This window comes from Odontesthes bonariensis, chromosome 4, assembly GCF_027942865.1.
Source record: "Odontesthes bonariensis isolate fOdoBon6 chromosome 4, fOdoBon6.hap1, whole genome shotgun sequence".
NCBI classification, from domain to species: Eukaryota; Metazoa; Chordata; class Actinopteri; order Atheriniformes; family Atherinopsidae; genus Odontesthes; species Odontesthes bonariensis.
The window spans coordinates 25,416,484-25,434,918 of record NC_134509.1 but is presented as its reverse complement, the minus strand read 5'-3'; the positions used below and the strand labels follow the sequence as shown (position 1 = coordinate 25,434,918).

Below are 18,435 nucleotides of genomic sequence, written 5' to 3'. Positions count from 1 at the left end.
AGTTTTACTGTCATCTTTTATGACGGAGCAGAGGGGTTGTGCCCGTCCTGTATTCTCATTGGGTTAGAAATTAGTCACATGACGCAATGCGGAAATTGACTTTTTTTTTCTGTGGAAAAGCTAAATATTTGTGGGCGGTGTTGAGTGGCTCAGTTACCCGAGCTAACTGGAGTGGTTACATAAACTTTACCGTATAACTCGACGGTTATACCCGGGCCTTGGTACGATGCTGAGCGCCGCAGCAGCAGAGAGGAACAAGGAGCCCATTCTGTCGGTGCTCCGGGAGAGTGTGAAGACCGGCAGACCTCTGCAGGCACTGGAAATATCCTCCGGTACTGGTCAGCATGTCATTCACTTCGCACAAGCTCTTCGGAATATAACCTGGCAGCCGTCAGAGTATGACCGCCAGTCTCTTGCCAGGTAAACACATCTTGTATGTGTCAGTTGTCATTTAGGTTTCTACTGTGTCTTACCATAAGAGCAGCTTGTACTCAGATATTTACAGTAATTGTTTATATGTCCGGAATAAACTTCCTGAAAGACTTTGGCCTTCTAATTATGGAATAACAGCATTCATTCATTCATTCATTCAATAAGTAACTAATGTGTTATACTTTGCGTTACAACAAGCTTTGGCATCACTGTGCTGGTCAGGTGAGTTGATTTGGGGGGTTTTGTTTTAGGGTGCCTGCTTTAACAATAACGCCTTTTGTTTTCATTCTCAGTGTAGAAGCTTATAGAGCTCACTACCAGCAGGACAATGTGAAGCCTGCCATCCATCTGGATGCTTCTCTGCCCTACCAGCACTGGGGAGGGATCCCTCCAGAGAGTCTCGACCTGGTACTCAACATCAACATGATCCATATTTCTCCTATGGCTTGCACAGAGGTAGGGCTCCTGATTTTGCCTGCCTACAGTGCAAGGAGAGGCCTTTTTTATCCCCAAATCTGAGGACTGATACGTTTATAAGATATTATACTCATTTGTTGTTGGGTTTTTTTTGTCACAAATTGACACAAAATTCTGACGTCTTGATGAAATGATGAGACATACTTTGGTCAAATTACCAAAGCCGTTCCCTTTTCATCTATATGTTTATTCCACTATTTCAGGGTGTTGGGTGACCCACTCACCCCTTCGGCATCTGCCTCTTTTGAGACTAGTTGTTCTCAATAACAATTGAAGCACATTACTGCCATATAAGAAAGCATACAGTACCTTACCCGAGAGTTCAAACTGAAACACCAAACTGATGACTGGACTAGCCGTTTTATTCTCAAAAACTTTTTTTCTTTTCAGAAGTTTGGCCTACTGACAGCTAATATTTATCCCTCTTTTAGGCTCAATCTCATCATTAGTCATATGCTAAACTGTCTGTTAAAATGCTGCATCACAGAACACAGCCGTCAGGTTTATACTCCACGCAGAATTCAAGCAGTATTCCTCCGTCACATTTCGGCTCCATGGACTCAAAGCTTCGCTGTTAGTCGATTCTTCGTTGTTTTGTTTGAGTTTTTAGAGGCTAATGTTCAGAACTATTGCTTGTGTTTATGAATCAGTAGCTAACATAAGTCAGAGTACCTGGTGGTCAGACCAGGTCAAGCTGTAGCAGCAGAACCACAGTGTGTTTTGATCTCAGTTTATGTTATCGCTTACAATGAAAAGAAAAAAACTTTTTGATGAGAATTTTTGTCTTTTTTATCCCTTCCTGTCTATCAAAACGACTTGGTTTTGGTTTCACTCATACAAACTGACACTTATGTTCAAGTTACATAAAGTGGAAGCAATGCAGTGTATCCCCCTGGACTGTATTTACACCACTGCCCTTTAGATGCAGAACTATTTTTTTTCTTTAATCTATAAAAGAGACTAGGAACAAAAAAGACTTCAATGGTTACCTTTTTTGCTATTCAACCCCTACTGCCTGCGATGGGATGTGTGCCTGAAGTAATTCCTGATGTCTTCTAGGGTTTATTCAAAGGGGCCGGGGCACTGTTGAAGCCACAAGGTCTTCTAATAACATATGGGGTAAGTGAATTAAAAAGAAGATAAAAATCATGCCATAAACATGAGCATCCCGCTATAACCATAAAAATACATGACATATTGTGTTGTTCCTCTCAGCCGTATGCAGTGAATGGTCAGATCACCCCTGAAAGCAATGTTGACTTTGACTACAGTTTACGGCAGAGGTAAGTGCTTTATGTTTCATTACTTTTAAAGCCTTAAAGAAGGGAATTCTGTAATGAGGAAGCTTGAAATATTTGAAAGGAACTCTGATAGATGTGATAGATGGGAAAAAAGTAGTATTTAAAACACAGTGTTGTTTGCACGTGTTAGTTGAGGATTAGTTATGATTTTAAGTTATTGCTTTACTTTGCAGGAACCCAGAATGGGGACTCAGGGACATATCTCTCCTGAGTTCTATGGCACAAAAAAGTGGTTTATTCCTGGAAAAAATAGTAAGTACTTATCTTATTGAAGCATCAACGCGTATTTTATATGAAAACAAGCCTCACTAACAAAGTTGTGGGTGTGTATTGGGCTCCTGATGTGTGATATTTTCTTTCCTAGGTGGACATGCCAGCAAACAACAAATGTCTTCTGTTCAGGAAGGAGAGTCTGGTGTGAGATATCCTGATGTTCCTCCTCTGGATGCACGCCAGTTTGGGAACAGGATGATTACAGCTTAACCTTAATTTACACTTGAACCTCAGACGTATGGCCAAATTTTTAAGAATGGTAAATTAATGCTATCTGCCCTACAATGGATTAATTATTTGGATCGGAACTGTTATTCTCAAATCTATGATACACCACGTTCCTCTGTATTCCACAGTTGAGTTAAAGCCTCACATACAATATATGTTGCCTGTGTTCTTTATTTGCCATAAGACTACCAGCTATTATTTTTTCAATTTTCAGTATTTTCATTATAGTAACTTAGCAGAAGTGCTTTGCAGAGAAAGATAAGAAAGAATATACAGTAAATACAAGAATATTTGTGTGAAAACACCTACTGTAATAATGTAACAACTAATGTAAGGAGCCCAAAAATGATAATTAAAACATATATAAACGATATACTGCAAGGAGTATAATAATTAGCTTATGTTATTATATCAAACTGCTCAGTTGCTGTTCTAGCTGCCATCTTATTTTTCACAGTACAAACACAACACATGTCAAAACATATAGATTATATAAAGTTGTGTAAAAATGTCATGTCGGCACTGGTTCCGATGGGCTCACAAGACATTTGGAATGTAGTACAACCTGAGTTGGACTGAAAACTTTCTAATGATCTCTCATAACTTCATTAAAATGCAGTATTCAGTCATGTTTTGTAAACAAATATTAAATATTAGCTTTTTTGAGGTCATTTAGACACTTGTTTCTCATGTTGGAGGTAAATGTGACCACTGCCCCTTTATGGGCCAAAAAACTTTTATGATCCCTCACATGTCTTCTTATCCAGAGCATCGCGCAGCTTTTTAAGTCTGCGTTCAGTGATGGTTTTGACGTAGCTGTCAGGCTGAATGACGGCCATGCCATCCTGCACCATACCCATCACTAGCAATGAGTTTTCCTCCACCGTGATGTTGGGGCAGGGACAGCTCCAGTCTATCTTGGTGATAGTAACCTCTAGGTGTTTGGTGTTGAAGAAAGTCAGGCCCATCTTTTCATCCCTCAGGACCTCTTCCAAGCTAAGGCGAGCTAATCCAGAGTCCAGATCCTCGACCAGCTCTGTTAACCGACCCACAATGGCAAAGTCACTGCGGCACAAGCTGGGCATCATTTTCCCCCTCATTCGACAGGTCCTGCAAGGTTTCCGTTTCGGTTCTGGGCAGTTCGCCTCACACTCCTTTTTGGTGCGGAAGTTGTTGGCGTTCCCATGGCAGCCCCCGTAAGCAAAAGCCTGGCATTGTTTCATTAAGGAATTCCAGTTCCAACGTGCTTCCCAAACTTTGCAGGGACCCTGAACTGCAGGCAGAGAGCAGATCCCCATCCCCTCTCTCTGGCAAGATGCTTTACACTCCTCATAAGTCTCAAATCGGTTCCGACTGTCATCACATCCACCATTGCTGAAGCTCATGCAGGAACCCAGCTTGCTGTCATAATACCAGTCAACATGACGTTCTCCGCTGCACACTCTCAGGTCCACTTCAGCCAGGCAGTCTGCCGGTGAAAAAGGCCGCCCCATGGGCATCTCAGGATCCTCTGAGAAATCATCGCCAGCCCGGCGGATGACAGACAGCGGGTAGTCTGCATGAAGAACTCCTGCAGAATTCCGTGCAATACAGGTGTAGATGCCTGTATCCCACACCTGGGCGTTGTAAATGACTAACTGCCCAATGTTGGTGATAACCACGTTGCCGTACATCTGGTCAGGCCTCATGACTAGTCGTTCACGCCGGTCACTCTGCTTCTCCCATGTTACATCGGGTCTGGGGACTCCAACAACATCACAGTGGAAGCTTACTGTGCCTCCCACATATATGGACTGGTGATGGGGATTGGAGTACAGCGTAGGTGGCATGGGATCTCCCTGGGATGCTGTTGGAGTGGGGTTAACTGTAGTGTCTTGAGGCAGTGGGCTGGTGTGGGGCCCAGCAAGGTAGAAGCGGCAGGGGACGACAGTTAAAGTCACCCCCCGGATGCAGGCTTCTGCATCCATGTAGCAGCGGTTGAAATAGGTGAGGCCGTCGGATGCACAGGTGAAGTTGGGCTCTTTCTCACAGCGGTCTTGGCACTTGCAGATGGGTTGTCCTTCCCAGATGTCACAGGTTGCTCCTTGTTGGCTACAGATGAAGCCCTCACAGGTAGCTGTGGAGGTGGGGGCAGTATCTCCCTCCCCATCTGGCTGAGCAGGGGTGCCATCAGAGAAACGAGCAGCCACACAACTGTTGAGGCCACACACATTTGTGCAGCATTTCTCAAAGTCCGCACAATCCTGAATACACAATATTTAAATCAGCAGATGTAATGCACAAATGAAAATCAACAAAACCCAAAATAAACACGTTTGATTCATTCTAAATTAATTTCTCACACTGATTTGGACATAAATGATCTCACCTCATCGACGTTGCATTCTCTCTCGCAGGTGCTCTGCGCATCAACCCAAAGATTGGAGTTCAACTTATTAGGACAAAATCCTTCGTGTTCAACTTTGGTTCCTTCCACATTTGCACACAAAGACAATTCGAGAAAATCGCACACCAAGAGCACAAGCAAACACGCACGTCTCCATCCTAGCTGTAGTTTATTTGCGCGTGGCGCGTTGTGGCAGCTTTTATCCTTTAAACGTGTCTCTTCCAAGAGTTGTAGAGGGATTTTACACATTGTTGCTCTTTTGTATGAGGTGCCCACCGAGTAATTCCATGCCTCCTTTGAGCCTTCAGAAAAGAAAGACGGGTATTGTCGACTTTCGAATTTGTTAGTCCGTTTTGTGCGAAAACTTAAAAGTCAGTTTGGAGTGCGCAGAGAAAAAAAAATTGTATTCCCAACGATTACGACAAGTCTCCGTGCGCTGGACATTAAATGAACAACGTATATTCCGGTGATCACATAAGACACGCTAATTGTCAGTGAAAAAATATTCCCCTTGATAATAAGAAGTTTTGAAACAATGAGCAAAGTCAACCTCCAGGAAGAGCGAAATAGGCGAGCGAAAGCGCACAATGAGAGAGAAAGACGCACAACAGCCTTTCAGAGTGTGAATGGAGGTGGAAAGGGCAGCCCCTCTGACCGCCCCCATAGTCGTCCAGTGTCTGAAACTTTTATGAAGCAACACCATGCGCTTCGCAACTGGACAAACATTGTAAAAACATCAAAGAAAACGTTGGATCTTGGTTGCGCACGGAGCTGCACATTCCGGTGAGAAATCCAATGATAAATGTGCCCAGACACCATTTACAGAGGTGCCAGTCATAGATTAGATAATGAGCTGTTTACTTGCGAGAATTGTTCATCATAATTATTTTCATTGTAATGTGTACGATTTTATGCAATTCGTGTATTTGCACATAGCCTACTTGTTTTCTTGCGCAAATCATGAGAATCTAAATGTAAAAGGTTGCCTGAGGCACAAGTGAGAAACCATGAAAACCAAACACGGGGCGTGTCTCATCATGTCCCGCAAAACTTGTTGTTTGCGCCCTTCTTGTCTAGACATAGGTCAATTTACCACCGACCCTCATTCACGAGGAGCTCAGAGATGCCACGATCAGGTGGGAAGACGTAAAGCGTCACATTTTCAACAGGGTGTGACTCATCTTTGTGCTGACCAGGCTCGGGGGCGATGAGAAGCAGCTCCCCTCGTCCTTTCATCGGCAGTGACCCTGCAACCTTTCGGTGACTTCTGACCGCGCGGCATTCATGCGCTGCAGCAGTGATCCCCGTTACCCAAAACTGGCCAATACCAAGAGAGCAACTAATCAATTCAGCACCCCCTCACACGGGTTTTAACGCACTTAAGCACCCGCAGCTCTGAACTGCACAAAGGGAAGAAAAAAAAAATACTCCCACAATTCCCACAGCATCCCATATAAATGTTTGAATGAAAAATATTGAAATGTGGAATAAGTTCAAGAAAACAAAAGCCAGCTTGGATTTTTACCCTTTATTTTGATGGATGACTGCTTTTAGATGGAGGCAAAATGTTAATGTCAAACCTTGAGACTCAGGTCTCTGATAGCAACAACCATTTTAAATGTTTACATATAGTGCTTTAAAGAATTGTGCTAGCCTATTGTTCTGGAATCAATACACAACACAAAAGAGGCGCCATGGAAACATGCACCACTTTTCTATGCCCTGGATGACCTCATTACACACTCAGAGACTCATCACGCAGACGACGCTGAAATGCCAACATAGTGCTTCAGCTGTGGAAGAAAATGAGAATTTATACTGTAATAAAAACGTGTCTTATTCAAATTTTAAAAGCAAAATATAATTTGGATTAAAAACACTGTCCAGAATACATCTCCCATGGTTAATAACCACTGTATCCCCTCCTACTCTACAAACAATTTCAAAGAATGGCAGGAAAATACATTGAGCAGCAGAACAAATAAGACAAGCAGCCATAGTTTCAACCCTCGATGTTTACAGTCATCACCCACAAGGCTGCAGGAAATATGCTGCTGAATAGAATTATACATTCATAAATACATGGCAGGTACATAAAACATCCAAAAAGCAACCAATATAATAAAAAAAATCCCTCTCATCAATATCCTGCGAGTTTAAAAAGTCATATCAGGATCCACGATGTGAACGAACCTGAAAACAAATAACGACCGAAAATGAGTTAACAATCAAGCAATTGTTCAACTGCAGCAGGATTCAAATGAAAATGCTGTTGATCGTTTAAAGCAGTGATGCAAAGATTTTTTTAAGAAGCAGAAAAAGTCGGAGTACAAAGATGCCTGAACAGAGGATTAATGGAGATGGAGAAATGGGTTTAAATGTCTTGAAAACAAGACAGATCTTGACTAGACCTTTTTTAAAATTTATTTTATTTTATCACAAACTTGGAATGCCTTTTTCGTAAATTACTTCTGGAAAGAACTGCTCGTCCCATCAAACTCAAAAGAAAGCCATTTTATTCAAATTACAGCTAATCTGACTTCTGAATAAATAGCTAAGCACCTCCGAGTTTGCAAAGGGAATTTTATACTGTAAAAAAACAGACTTAACAGCTTAAGACACACAACATCAAAGCACATCTCCCAAAACATTCAAGACAAAAAAACAAGCATAAGAAAACTCCCCACTACTACCACCAAATACAAACCAACACTGACACAGTTTATTTACAACTTCAAGTCCACTTTTAAATACCAATAAATTCTTTCCCGAATAAAAGAAAGTCCTTTGTAGTGTCAACAGGTGAGTGATAGTCCTTGATTCTCATCAGTTGGTCCCAGGGAAATCACGTTCTACTTGATCACAGTGAGCCTCTGTAATAAAGAGTACAAGTAAACGAACACCCACAAGATGGCACCACCAAGTGCAAAGACAATAGAAACCAACCAAACTATCCAAGGCAGTTCCCAAAGATCGAAGTAAGTTCACAGCTATATTCGTCTGTGATGAAGATTGCCGGCAGCTCTCCTCGTGCTTCTCTGGCCATGTGATCTCTTGGAGCAACAACACCTTTAATACTGGCCCCCATGGAGGCAAGTGTTACTCCACTCTTTCGCTATGATATCTTACAGTTCCCCTTGGAGGACGATGATGAGTACTTTGGAGGACTCTGCGGAGGCCTGAAGGACTTTGAGCGTCTGAGACTGTTCGCTTTGCTGCCACCACTGCTGCCACCAGATGCTGCGCTGTTGGCCACTGAGTAAGAGCGTCCATGCATCATGACAGCATTCATGCCGTTAGCCATAGAGAAAGACTTGAGGTGGGATTTGATGGCCACCGGTAGGGGAAGCTTGTCGATGAGGTGCACCGGTGTGCAGGAAACGATCGAGCGGCAACACAGGTCCTGCAAGCTGAAGACTGTGGAAGAAAAACAGAAAAGCTTTACAGATGTACAGGTTTCTTCTCAGGATTTTTCACCTGTGAAAAGCTCTTACTGCTTGCACTTTGAGCCATTTTAGCCATATATTCTTGTCAATATTTAAGATTTATATTGTTAACTTAGTGCATTTTCTCTTTTTTGGAAGTCACTTCTTCACAGACAGTACTAATACCTCACACAGACTGTTATTTCTGTCACACAATGTGAACATGTGCTGCGATATGTTTGTAGCAGGCTTGATTTGATGGCGCGATGGAGAAAACAAAGAGGCGCAAAATCTGAGAAAAATGCAAACAAATGCCTAAAGTTTTGCACCATTTTAAACAAAACAAAAGTGAAAATGCTGTAGAGTGTGTCCGTTGTAAGACCAAATTAGCTCATCAGAATAGCATGTCAATGATGCAACATCTCAGAGAAAAACACTCGATTTACACATACAGTTTACACAATGTTTCACATTAGCATTTTAATATAAATATGTATGCTTGTTAGCAAGCAAAGAGCATACATTAGCTGAGGACTGTGCCAGTATAACAACTGGGTGACATAGCAACTTTTAATTTCCGTTCCATATCAAAAAAATAAAACGTGTTTACTTTGTTAAACAAATCTCTCAGAAATTAGACTGAAATGTCACCAGAACTGCTCCTCTAATAAAAACATTTTTCTCATCTTCTCTCTGCCCATCAGAGCAGCCTGTAAAGTGTTAAGATTCTCAGTCGTTTTATATAAAAAAATAAAAATGCACACGTTGTCAAAGGTGATTTTATCATGCAGTGACTGCTGATTAACTGATGTTATTTCAGTCTTAAATCATTATTCACTGTGCTGTCTGTAGACAGTAGTAAAGAAACAAACAGTCGTTAACTGCCAACACTACTTGATTAATGGGTGGAAAAAAAAAATAAATAAAAAATAAAAATAAAAATCAAAAGAATACTCAATTACCTAAATAACTGTTTACTGCAGCCCTACAGCAAGGCATCAAAAAGAAGAATGTATATATTTCTACTTAAGTAGGTTTGCCAATGATGTGTTTTCTCATGCTTTAAATGCCAAAGATCTTTTTGACAGAAGATTTTTTATCCTGCATAATGTGTATAAGATGCTAAACTACAGTGTTACTGAGTCCATGCCGTGATTTTCCACCCTGCATCGTATCCGTTTTTAATGCACTGCTGTCAGTAGCCATTAGATTCCCGCCAGTTGTGTTAATAGATTTGACCTAATTTAGTCAATCTTTCATGATGTAGATGATATTCTTCACAATTTCATGCTGACAAGCATTACTCCTCAGTTATTTGCTCACTCAATCATTTAGACTTTAAGCTGTTTTTAAACCAAACATGTTACTAATTAACCAATAGTTTAATTGTAATCAAAACTGGAAAAGAGATTCATCTTAATCCAAGCATCTTGTAGTTTTCAGGAAAAAAAAACAAAAACAATTATCAACTGACGTAGTTAGTAGAAAAAAAAAAGAAAAAAGAAAAAAAAACTGGCTCACCTCTGTTAGGCCTCCAGAATTTCTCCATTCCATGCCTCATCAACACGATGCGTGACAGCTCCGTGAAGGATTCAATGACGTTGAAGTTGCAGAGAGGACTGACCTCAAAGAAAGTCATGCTGTTCTTTTCTGCATACGCCCTCGCCTGCTCCGTCGGCACCTGCCGCTTAAAGGCCAGGTGAAGACGGTTTCCTACAAGAATCCTGGGCACACCTGGAGCATGCTGGTGGAAATACAATATTAATTAATACAATATTGTTATAATACCAGGGTACCAAACTTCAACCTGGAATGAAATGTTTAAAGATAATTCCCTCATCTATTCAATCAGGAATGGTTTACCTCATCTATCTCCCGGATCCAGCGGTCAATCCCATCAAAAGACCAACCATTAGTGATGTCATACACGAGCAGGATGCCCTGCGAAATAAACATGCTTACTTAAGACCTTCTAGACAGAGGAAATTTAACATTTATAGCTTCATCAATCCGTTAATGTGCTTCATTATTTATCACTGCAACCAAATTATATCCACTTCAAACATCTCACATCAAGCATCTAAAATCAACGACCACCACTCACAGAATTAAAAAAAAAAAAAAAAAGCTCAGTGTCAGTCCTGCTTTGTGGGGCTGAAATCTGTGGTCTCAGTTTTTCAGAAAGCTGTATTCTTCCTTTTAAATTACAGCACAAATACAGCTCTTCTCTTTGTCTTGTTGTCTGGTGCATGGTTATATATTGCTTTGGGGATATAGGAGAAAAACATAAAGGACCTATTTTCACTTTGTACTAAAACCCTTGTCCAGCAATCTCCAGCACCATATTATTAAATTTCCAGTGACTAAGAAAAAAGACATTGTAACCTGTTGGCCTTTTGGATAAAATCTACACATAACAAAAGAAAGATGATCTGTGGCTTTCATAGCAAAGGAGTTATGAAGTTAATGGCTCTTGGAAAACCCCACATTTTTAAGTTGTGGTGTAAGCTCACATCAGAGAGTTAATTTACATAAAGAGTTACAACAACACTCCACAGCCAAGCTGAAGCCCAAGTAAAGATGTCAGTTAAGCTTGTCAAAAAGAGATTACATGTGATTTGTGAACTTATATTACAACTGTATTATTGTTGCAATCCTGTCAGAAAATTAACCCGTCTTACAGCTGCCACGTAAAAACACTTTTAAAAAAAATATAAATTAGTTGTAATGCACTACAGAAGTAAAAATTTACCTTTCTGTATGGAAGGCAGTTATGTTATTTCATAAAACACTAAATAAAAAAAAGGAGTTCAGACTAATTTCACTGCTATAAATGAAAAAGTAGCTTTGTGTGGTTACATTAGGACGCACCAACTCACTAACAGGTGAATCTTAAATCAAAGCCTGCGGTCAGTAAAGAATCACACATCTAGCCTCAGTTACAACCACAGAAAAAAATTACCTGTGCTCCACGGGAGTAAGACCTAAAGATGGTGCAAAATCTGCCTTGTCCTGAGGTGTCCCTGTAACGGACACACATACATATACAAACAAGTAAACATACCATACTAGAAACATTTCTTTGTTCACCACTGCAAACACTATGACTTGATTATTCTTTTCCGGCCACAAAAACTTACCATAGCTCTAATTTCACTCTTCGACCATCAAGCAGAATAGTGGTGGTCTTATAATCGATCCCTAAGGGTACACACAATCCACAGGAAGTGAGTTAAGGATGGTCACTCAAGTTTTCAAATAAATTCTAAACAAGAGAAGAAAAGCAGATATTTACCACTGCTGTAGGCGTAGGGAGACTCCACTGATCCGTCTTGCAAACTGTCCAAGATTTCACCTTTTCCAACATCACTGTCCCCCACCAGAAGAAATTTCAGGAGATAATCATAACTCTTGACAGGACTGCTCTGAGTTCCCATCATCCCACGCATTGGACCCGGTTCAAGGAGAGCTTTTTAAGCTCACCAGACGTTTGCAGTTCGGGACAAGTTACAAACAAGAGGGTCTCGACAGAAGCAGCGAAAGCAAGTAGACCGTTGTTTGACGTTAGCGATGACTAACCGGTTAGCTGGTGCAGTTCTTTGGATTTATATTTATTAATTTCTTTCACGTCGTGGCTTTTATCACCTGAAAACGACTTTCTTTTTCCACAAGACTTAACAGGGGAGATATCTCGTATTTTGTTTCGGCATGAGAAGCGAAGTCTAAACAACGTCGATGAAACGAATTATCAAAACAACCTCGGATGCTAGCTCGATCGTTAGCTAGCCAGCAAACAAAAACTATAGTATTGCATTCTATTACAAAAGATATGTTAGAAGTCAAAAGAGGCAGAGCAAATTTCTACATATAACGACACTTCACCGAACCAAGTAAGACTTTTTCAATTTGATAATAAAGAAAATACCAAAAAGACACATTCAGCTCCCGGACACAACGTACATAGCAGTGTACTGTGTTGGAACTTCCGGTTAGTGATGTCATGACGTGCGTAACATCCGGTCTGGGTCATGAGTATCAAATCTAATTATTTATTTAAATATGGTTTACTATTTGTTTACTTGTTATACATTCAAGTTTGTATAAACTAATTTCGTTTAATATATTTAAGTAAAAATCTTACGAAATGGAGAAATGTGGAAATTATACGGAAATATGCATACATGTACATATTAGAATAGAATAGAAATAGAATAGAAAAATACTTCTATTCTATAAATATGCTTTTGGAATAATTTACCAAAATGTTTTTAGCAAATATTAGCAAAATGATTTCCTTCGTATTATTTAAACTTTAAAGCAAATGTATGCTGCAATTTATTGCATATTAAATACAAGAATAGGATACTTTCTCTTTCACATTTGACAATGAAGGTGCAGTAAAATTCTTGGCTCTGTCATTTTCCCCATTCTGTCAATGAAAAATGTGGCTGGAAATATTCTGCCTCCAGAGCCAAAAAACTGAACTCTGACAAAGAAGTGAACTGATTGGGTTTATTCTACTTATGGGGTTCCTTTATTTTCTATGTTAAATCACTAAATTGGAAATGTAAAGACAATTATGCATTATAATTTACTTTACAAAACCCCTTTGTTGTATGACAGAAGCGGATAACCTACCTTTTTTCTCACCTGTTCTTCGTTGTTTGTGAATGGCACCTGTAGCAGCTGTTGCACTTCTGTCTTAATTGCAGTGTAGGAAAGTCAGACGAACCCCTGCCAGCGCCAGTGGTGGTGCAAAAATGGCGCCAATGAATACTGGGCTTGTATTCCTGTTGTTTTCTTCTTATTGCTGTGGTGTGCTTGTGAAAGATCCTGAATCAGAGTGGGAGGGAGTGAAGACTGTGACAGAGGAAGAAGAAGTTATTATGCCTAAATCCAAGCCTTTGAGTTTATCAGATGATGGACCCTCAGTGGAAGGAGCAAAGAAGCTTCCTAAATATCTTGCTGTGTTGTCAACCAGTGATCACAAAGAAGATTTGAGGCCAGAAAAAAGAGCCAGAGATGTCCCTAAATGGCTCAAGAAAGTGTTACTGGGTTCTCCTCCCATTCTTCCTAGAGCTGCAGGGGCTACACACAAATCGGACTTGATTGAAATCCAGTGTCATTTTGACAGAATATATGTAAGAATCAGGAAGGAGGTTTTTAAGTCTGAGGTTGCATACAAGTATTTGAAACTAGGTACTTGTCCTGTTACTTATGGCAACAAAGACTACTACTTCCTGATGCACTCTCTGAAAACGGACTGTGGATTCAAAGTAGAGGTTTGTACAGAACATTATTTTAAACAAATTAGTTTGGTCTTCATGTTAAAAACTACACAGAAACGTTTGTTTTTCTAGAGTTTCCCAGATTTTTTGTCCATTGGCACGAACCTCCACTACAAGCCATCCAGTCCTGTTTTAAGGGAAATGCCATTTGACGTTCCCCTGCAATGTAGATATCCCAGGTGAAACTTTTAGGCTTCTTTTAATTTTGGCCTAGAAATTCGGTCATCTTTGCTCATTTTTTTTTTTTTTTTAAACTGTTGCAGATTATTTTACTCCTATAAAGTTGGCTACCATCCCAAACTACAAGGAGGAACAATTTACAAAGCACTCCAGCCAAAAAGCAGTTTCATCATTTCCCCTCAAGATGGTATGCCTTTCAAATGTGATTTTGACACATGTCCACTTTCTAGCATTTTTTTTATTTTTATATAATATTCAAAGCTTCTGACATCCTTTCAGCACCAGGTTTGTTCATGTCAAATAGGATTTAAATGCTGAAATGTAGAAAGAAGGTAGAAAATTATATCCAAAGTTTCAAAAATTCCAAACTAAATGTTGATGGAAACATATTTTGTAATGCAACAAAGTAGAAAATGTTTTATTTAAAAAGAAGAAAAAAATATGGACAAAGAACAGTGTAAGCTACTGAGGTGGTGTTAACTGTAATTATAGGGAATAATGCACGTGCCCTCATTTTTTCTTGTTAGATTTCAAACTGATTCAAAGTCGGAGGCAAGCTTTTAGTTTGTGCAAACTCGCTGATTTATCCTGAGCAATTTTTTTTTTTTTTTTTTTTTTTAAAGATGTAAAAGAAAAGTATAATTTTGCTTAAACATGGACAAATATTCTCAGTAATACATGACCGCATTTAATATTGCTTAAATCTCAGAAGTTTAAATGCTCTGACAAACATTTCTTAGACCCATCCAACTCATCCTTATCACGCACCAAATGTACTGCAGGAGTCTTGATTTGGTTGTCCTGATACTTCTTTCACCCTGCTACAGCATCGGGGAATAAAATCAGCCCAAGCAAAACCTACAACTTAGGACATTCAATGTACTTTGAGGCCAGTGGACCTAACAAAACCACAGGCTCTGAGGATCAGAGGATGTACATCAAAAAGTGTTTTGTAGCTGCCTCCAAAGACACCAACTTGCAGCCTAGATTTACAGTTATTGACAACCAAGGGTAAGATTTAAATAGTCACATTTATTTTTTCTTTTAAATTACATTTTGCTCAGGATGAACGTTCTCTTTAAATGCAGCTGTATGATTGACGGCAAGATAACGCTGCAGTCAAAGTTCCTCGCTGGTGACTCAAAGATGGTCCAGAAATTCAGTGTGGGCACCTTCATTTTCAACGACAGTGCTTCTACCACATCACCAAAGGTACAATCCGTAAGTGACAAAATGGATCAATGACGACAAATATTTCAGTTAATCCAATTACAATGCCTTCCAGCAATTCTACATGCACTGTGAGATGTCGATGGGACCACTCACTCCAACTCCGAGTTCAAAGGCTTGCAATTATGATCATGTGACCAAAAAGTGAGTTTAAATTTGCTAAACTTTTCTGTGAAGAACTATATTGGATGTTGTACATGTGCTTGATGGCCAGATTTATTAAGCTTCAGTTGTCTTGATAAGCTTGTTTATGCTTTAGGTGGAAGGAGCTCTACGGTACAGACTATGTTTGTGCCTGCTGTGAATCTACATGCTCATCAGAAAAACCAAAGGGTAAGTTTTTATATATTCTTTGTCTACACTTTATGCATAGAGGATGCAGTAAATCTATAAAAATTCAAGATCTTTACACATGTTCATCAATGGCACAAGGCTCAGCTTAAAGGAGAAGTTCGGGGGGGGGTTAAACCTGGACCTTATTTCTGGCATAATACATGTTTATTGATGAGTAGACGTATTTTATGCCAGAAATAAGGTCCAGGTTTAATTAAAAAAAAAAAAAAAAAACTTCCTCTTTTAAGACGATGAAAGCAATGTTATTTACAGCAAATAGCCTACTGGCAGAAACCCAAAGTACTTATCCCTTTGGATCTTACAGAATCATAAATCATAAAAGTCATGAACAAAATAAAATTTGGAATTTAACATGTCCTGTTTCAGCAGCATCCAAGGATATCATCTCCAGTCAGGCTTGGAAGGTTGACTTTATTTGTGAAGATGAAGTTCAGGATGTTGACCCTCAGTTAAAACCCTCTCGATTTGGAAAGGCGAGCTTGGAATACCCCAATATGGAAGAGCAAACAGACTGACCATGGCTAAAAAGACTGAAAGACTACCATGTTGCAGTGGTTATCATTTTTAATAAAACATTTGCTTCATTTTGGGGCATTCTTTATTGCACAATATGCCATTATTTCATCAAAGGCCCACAGTTTACTATAAATACTTTTCATGTAAAGCAAACTTCTAAACAGTACTCTGACATATTAAAAGGAGCAGTTGGTAGCTTATGTATGTTGAGCAACATATTCATCTATCAGCATGTGCGCATTTCTAAGCATTTCCTGGAAATGCATGACAGCATTTTTGTATATACAGTTGTGCACCACAAGGGGATGGAAGAGATTTACTGGCTTTGCTTTGGTGAACTCCGTGGGCAGTTCAATAATCGCAGTTAAAGGGTTGCCAATGAGAACATGGTTTAGAAGTTTTTTCTCAAGGCTTTTCTCCATAAAGGCCAGCAAGTCCCGTAGCCTGAAGGCCACATTGTCTGGTCCCCACGCTGATGGCTTTTTGTTCAGAAGCAGAAGGTGCAGTAGTGCAGCTTTGTAATGGAAATCTTTCAGAGCTGTACTTCCTGACAAAGCTGTCTGTCTCTTGTGCAGGAAACATGCAATTTCAAGAGTTTGATTGTGGCAAGAGTTTTCAGGAAGGCCTTTAGAGAGCTGTTCTAAGAGTCGGTCCTCGTAGATGGTCAGTGAGAGTGTCCAGAAAGTATCCAAATCCTTGGGGGACCAGGGTGTAATGAAGAAATGAGCGTCGGTGCTGAATTTAACCACTGGATTTATACTGAAGTTAATCTTTTTCCCTGATCTGAATCGAATCACCAGAGCACCTGGAGCCTCAATGTAGCGAATGTTGAGCTCAAATTCATACTTGTGTGAAATCAGTGCCCATGCTTGTTTAAGAGTGCTCTGAAACCATCTGGTAACCTGTGATTTTGACAGGAGAGGAGTGCTCCTAGAGCACAGTGGGCCATCACAAACATCTGCTACTTTTGTCTTTACTATCTCGCTCTCACTATGCAGCAGGCAAACCATGTCATCATCTGCATCAGAGGACTGACAGGGGCAGCCATTTGATATTTTCTTGCCTTCCACCAATTTTATTTGACCACTGACTTCCGTATCCAACAACGGGTCGTTTGCCCGGTTGTTCCAGAACAAACACTGAAACTCATAAGGCTCAGGTGGAGTAAAATTAACTATAATATTGCATGTATTCACCATCTGAAAGTCCTCAATCACCATACTACCATCTTTTTCACAGATACTTCTCATGGCCTCTAAGAGATCGTTTGCAAATCCTTCCAAAAACTCATCCTTCCTCCACTTCTTCTCATTTGAGACTTTAACACATTTAGCATGAAAATGCTGCAGAGTGTCAACGTTGAGCAGCAATACTTCATCAGCAGTACAGATCACCGGGAAGGCCCTTGTTACCTCTCGTTTCGTTTGGGAATTTCTAATTAGGTATTTCTTCAAGAAGCGGATCATAGAAAAGATGGAGAATGTGTTCCAAATGTACCAGATGAACTCTTTCTCCCACTCTGAAATGCTCTTTTTCGAAGTTTCACTCTCTGTTGTCTTTGTCTGGATGTGTGAAAGGGGCGTTTCTTGTTCTTTAGAGCTGAACATTTCCTCCTCTGGCATCCTGTGTTTACCTTGTGGTCTGCCAGGCTCTGTGGTAGAGCTATCAGTCAGGATGTCTTTTCCGTTTTCCTCATGTGTGATCTGTGAAGTCTTCACAGCAGTCGCAGACTCATCGTTATATTTTTCTGGCAGACTTGGACCAGATTCATCAATAAAACGTCCTTCTGGTAATTTATTGTCAGCACTGTCTTGTTCAAAGTCAGTCACATTTGAGTCTGACATTTTATCTTTTCTACTGACATGTTGATCAGACTGATTCGGATCTTCAGGTTTGTTATTTATGTCATCTTCAGGCCCTTTCTCAGATTGTGCCATTTTCTCTCTGACAGGTGCTATCACTTGGTCTAGTTTCTCTTCTCCTCTCAGCAGCCTTTCCTCATGCTTTTGCAAACTCACAGCAACAATGTCATCCCATTCATCAACGCCGGGGTCGTCTCTCGGACACATCAGAAGACCAAGAGCCACCACAAACACTCGCAGCAGCATTTCTTGCATCATCAATACTGTCTGTGAAACGATCAAGGAGCAGAGTCAGAAAAAATCTATTTCAAAAAGGCTTTTGTGATCAATTAAATATTTGAAAACAAAAGACTGAATAAAACTTCTCGCATTGGCATATAAGAATATTCTACTAGAAATGTTGCAAAGCCACAAAGAGTGAAGTGACTTCCTCAACTGCCAGAAAGCATTCTTATTTCTTTTTGTGGTTCAACTGAATCTGAA

The 18,435-nt window shown here is 40.0% G+C and overlaps 4 protein-coding genes across 4 annotated transcripts; 2 read left to right on the top strand and 2 right to left on the bottom strand.

Annotated features, from left to right (window-relative positions):
- Window positions 1–94: 94 nt before the first annotated feature.
- mettl26 (methyltransferase like 26) lies at window positions 95–2,864 on the top strand. The gene is made up of 6 exons (XM_075463687.1): window positions 95–420; window positions 726–888; window positions 1,969–2,028; window positions 2,125–2,192; window positions 2,384–2,462; window positions 2,575–2,864. The coding sequence occupies exons 1-6, from the start codon at window positions 227–229 to the stop codon at window positions 2,629–2,631; spliced, it is 621 nt and encodes a 206-aa protein (XP_075319802.1). The 5' UTR covers window positions 95–226; the 3' UTR covers window positions 2,632–2,864.
- A 584-nt stretch (window positions 2,865–3,448) lies between these two features.
- wfikkn1 (WAP, follistatin/kazal, immunoglobulin, kunitz and netrin domain containing 1) lies at window positions 3,449–5,346 on the bottom strand. The gene is made up of 2 exons (XM_075463685.1): window positions 5,080–5,346; window positions 3,449–4,954 (listed from the first exon to the last, which is right to left on the bottom strand). The coding sequence occupies exons 1-2, from the start codon at window positions 5,344–5,346 to the stop codon at window positions 3,449–3,451; spliced, it is 1,773 nt and encodes a 590-aa protein (XP_075319800.1).
- A 1,264-nt stretch (window positions 5,347–6,610) lies between these two features.
- On the bottom strand, window positions 6,611–12,512 carry LOC142378799 (ras-related protein Rab-40C-like). Its single transcript, XM_075463686.1, has 6 exons — window positions 11,818–12,512; window positions 11,663–11,723; window positions 11,485–11,545; window positions 10,386–10,463; window positions 10,044–10,266; window positions 6,611–8,514 (listed from the first exon to the last, which is right to left on the bottom strand). The coding sequence occupies exons 1-6, from the start codon at window positions 11,969–11,971 to the stop codon at window positions 8,213–8,215; spliced, it is 879 nt and encodes a 292-aa protein (XP_075319801.1). The 5' UTR covers window positions 11,972–12,512; the 3' UTR covers window positions 6,611–8,212.
- A 770-nt stretch (window positions 12,513–13,282) lies between these two features.
- On the top strand, window positions 13,283–18,225 carry zp3c (zona pellucida glycoprotein 3c). The gene is made up of 10 exons (XM_075464267.1): window positions 13,283–13,804; window positions 13,883–13,989; window positions 14,074–14,177; window positions 14,818–15,001; window positions 15,079–15,202; window positions 15,276–15,364; window positions 15,480–15,553; window positions 15,944–15,978; window positions 17,690–17,746; window positions 18,079–18,225. Exons 1-10 carry the CDS (start codon window positions 13,283–13,285, stop codon window positions 18,223–18,225), a joined length of 1,443 nt encoding a protein of 480 aa, XP_075320382.1.
- Window positions 18,226–18,435: the final 210 nt, after the last annotated feature.

What these genes read in the sequence shown, in the direction of transcription:
- mettl26 (XM_075463687.1), top strand. Translation starts at nt 227, where the DNA reads ATGCTGAGCGCCGCAGCAGCAGAGAGGAACAAGGAGCCCATTCTGTCG. An exon ending in GACCGCCAGTCTCTTGCCAG is followed by an intron (nt 421 to 725) that starts GTAAACACATCT and finishes TTTCATTCTCAG; the next exon opens with TGTAGAAGCTTATAGAGCTC. An exon ending in CTCCTATGGCTTGCACAGAG is followed by an intron (nt 889 to 1,968) that starts GTAGGGCTCCTG and finishes GATGTCTTCTAG; the next exon opens with GGTTTATTCAAAGGGGCCGG.
- wfikkn1 (XM_075463685.1), bottom strand. Translation starts at nt 5,346, where the DNA reads ATGTGTAAAATCCCTCTACAACTCTTGGAAGAGACACGTTTAAAGGAT. An exon ending in GAGAATGCAACGTCGATGAG is followed by an intron (nt 4,955 to 5,079) that starts GTGAGATCATTT and finishes TTGTGTATTCAG; the next exon opens with GATTGTGCGGACTTTGAGAA.
- LOC142378799 (XM_075463686.1), bottom strand. Translation starts at nt 11,971, where the DNA reads ATGCGTGGGATGATGGGAACTCAGAGCAGTCCTGTCAAGAGTTATGAT. An exon ending in TCCCTACGCCTACAGCAGTG is followed by an intron (nt 11,724 to 11,817) that starts GTAAATATCTGC and finishes GTGTACCCTTAG; the next exon opens with GGATCGATTATAAGACCACC. An exon ending in ATTCTGGAGGCCTAACAGAG is followed by an intron (nt 8,515 to 10,043) that starts GTGAGCCAGTTT and finishes TTTCTTCCACAG; the next exon opens with TCTTCAGCTTGCAGGACCTG.
- zp3c (XM_075464267.1), top strand. Translation starts at nt 13,283, where the DNA reads ATGGCGCCAATGAATACTGGGCTTGTATTCCTGTTGTTTTCTTCTTAT. An exon ending in ACAGTTATTGACAACCAAGG is followed by an intron (nt 15,002 to 15,078) that starts GTAAGATTTAAA and finishes CTTTAAATGCAG; the next exon opens with CTGTATGATTGACGGCAAGA. An exon ending in TCTCCAGTCAGGCTTGGAAG is followed by an intron (nt 15,979 to 17,689) that starts GTTGACTTTATT and finishes TGTTCTTTAGAG; the next exon opens with CTGAACATTTCCTCCTCTGG.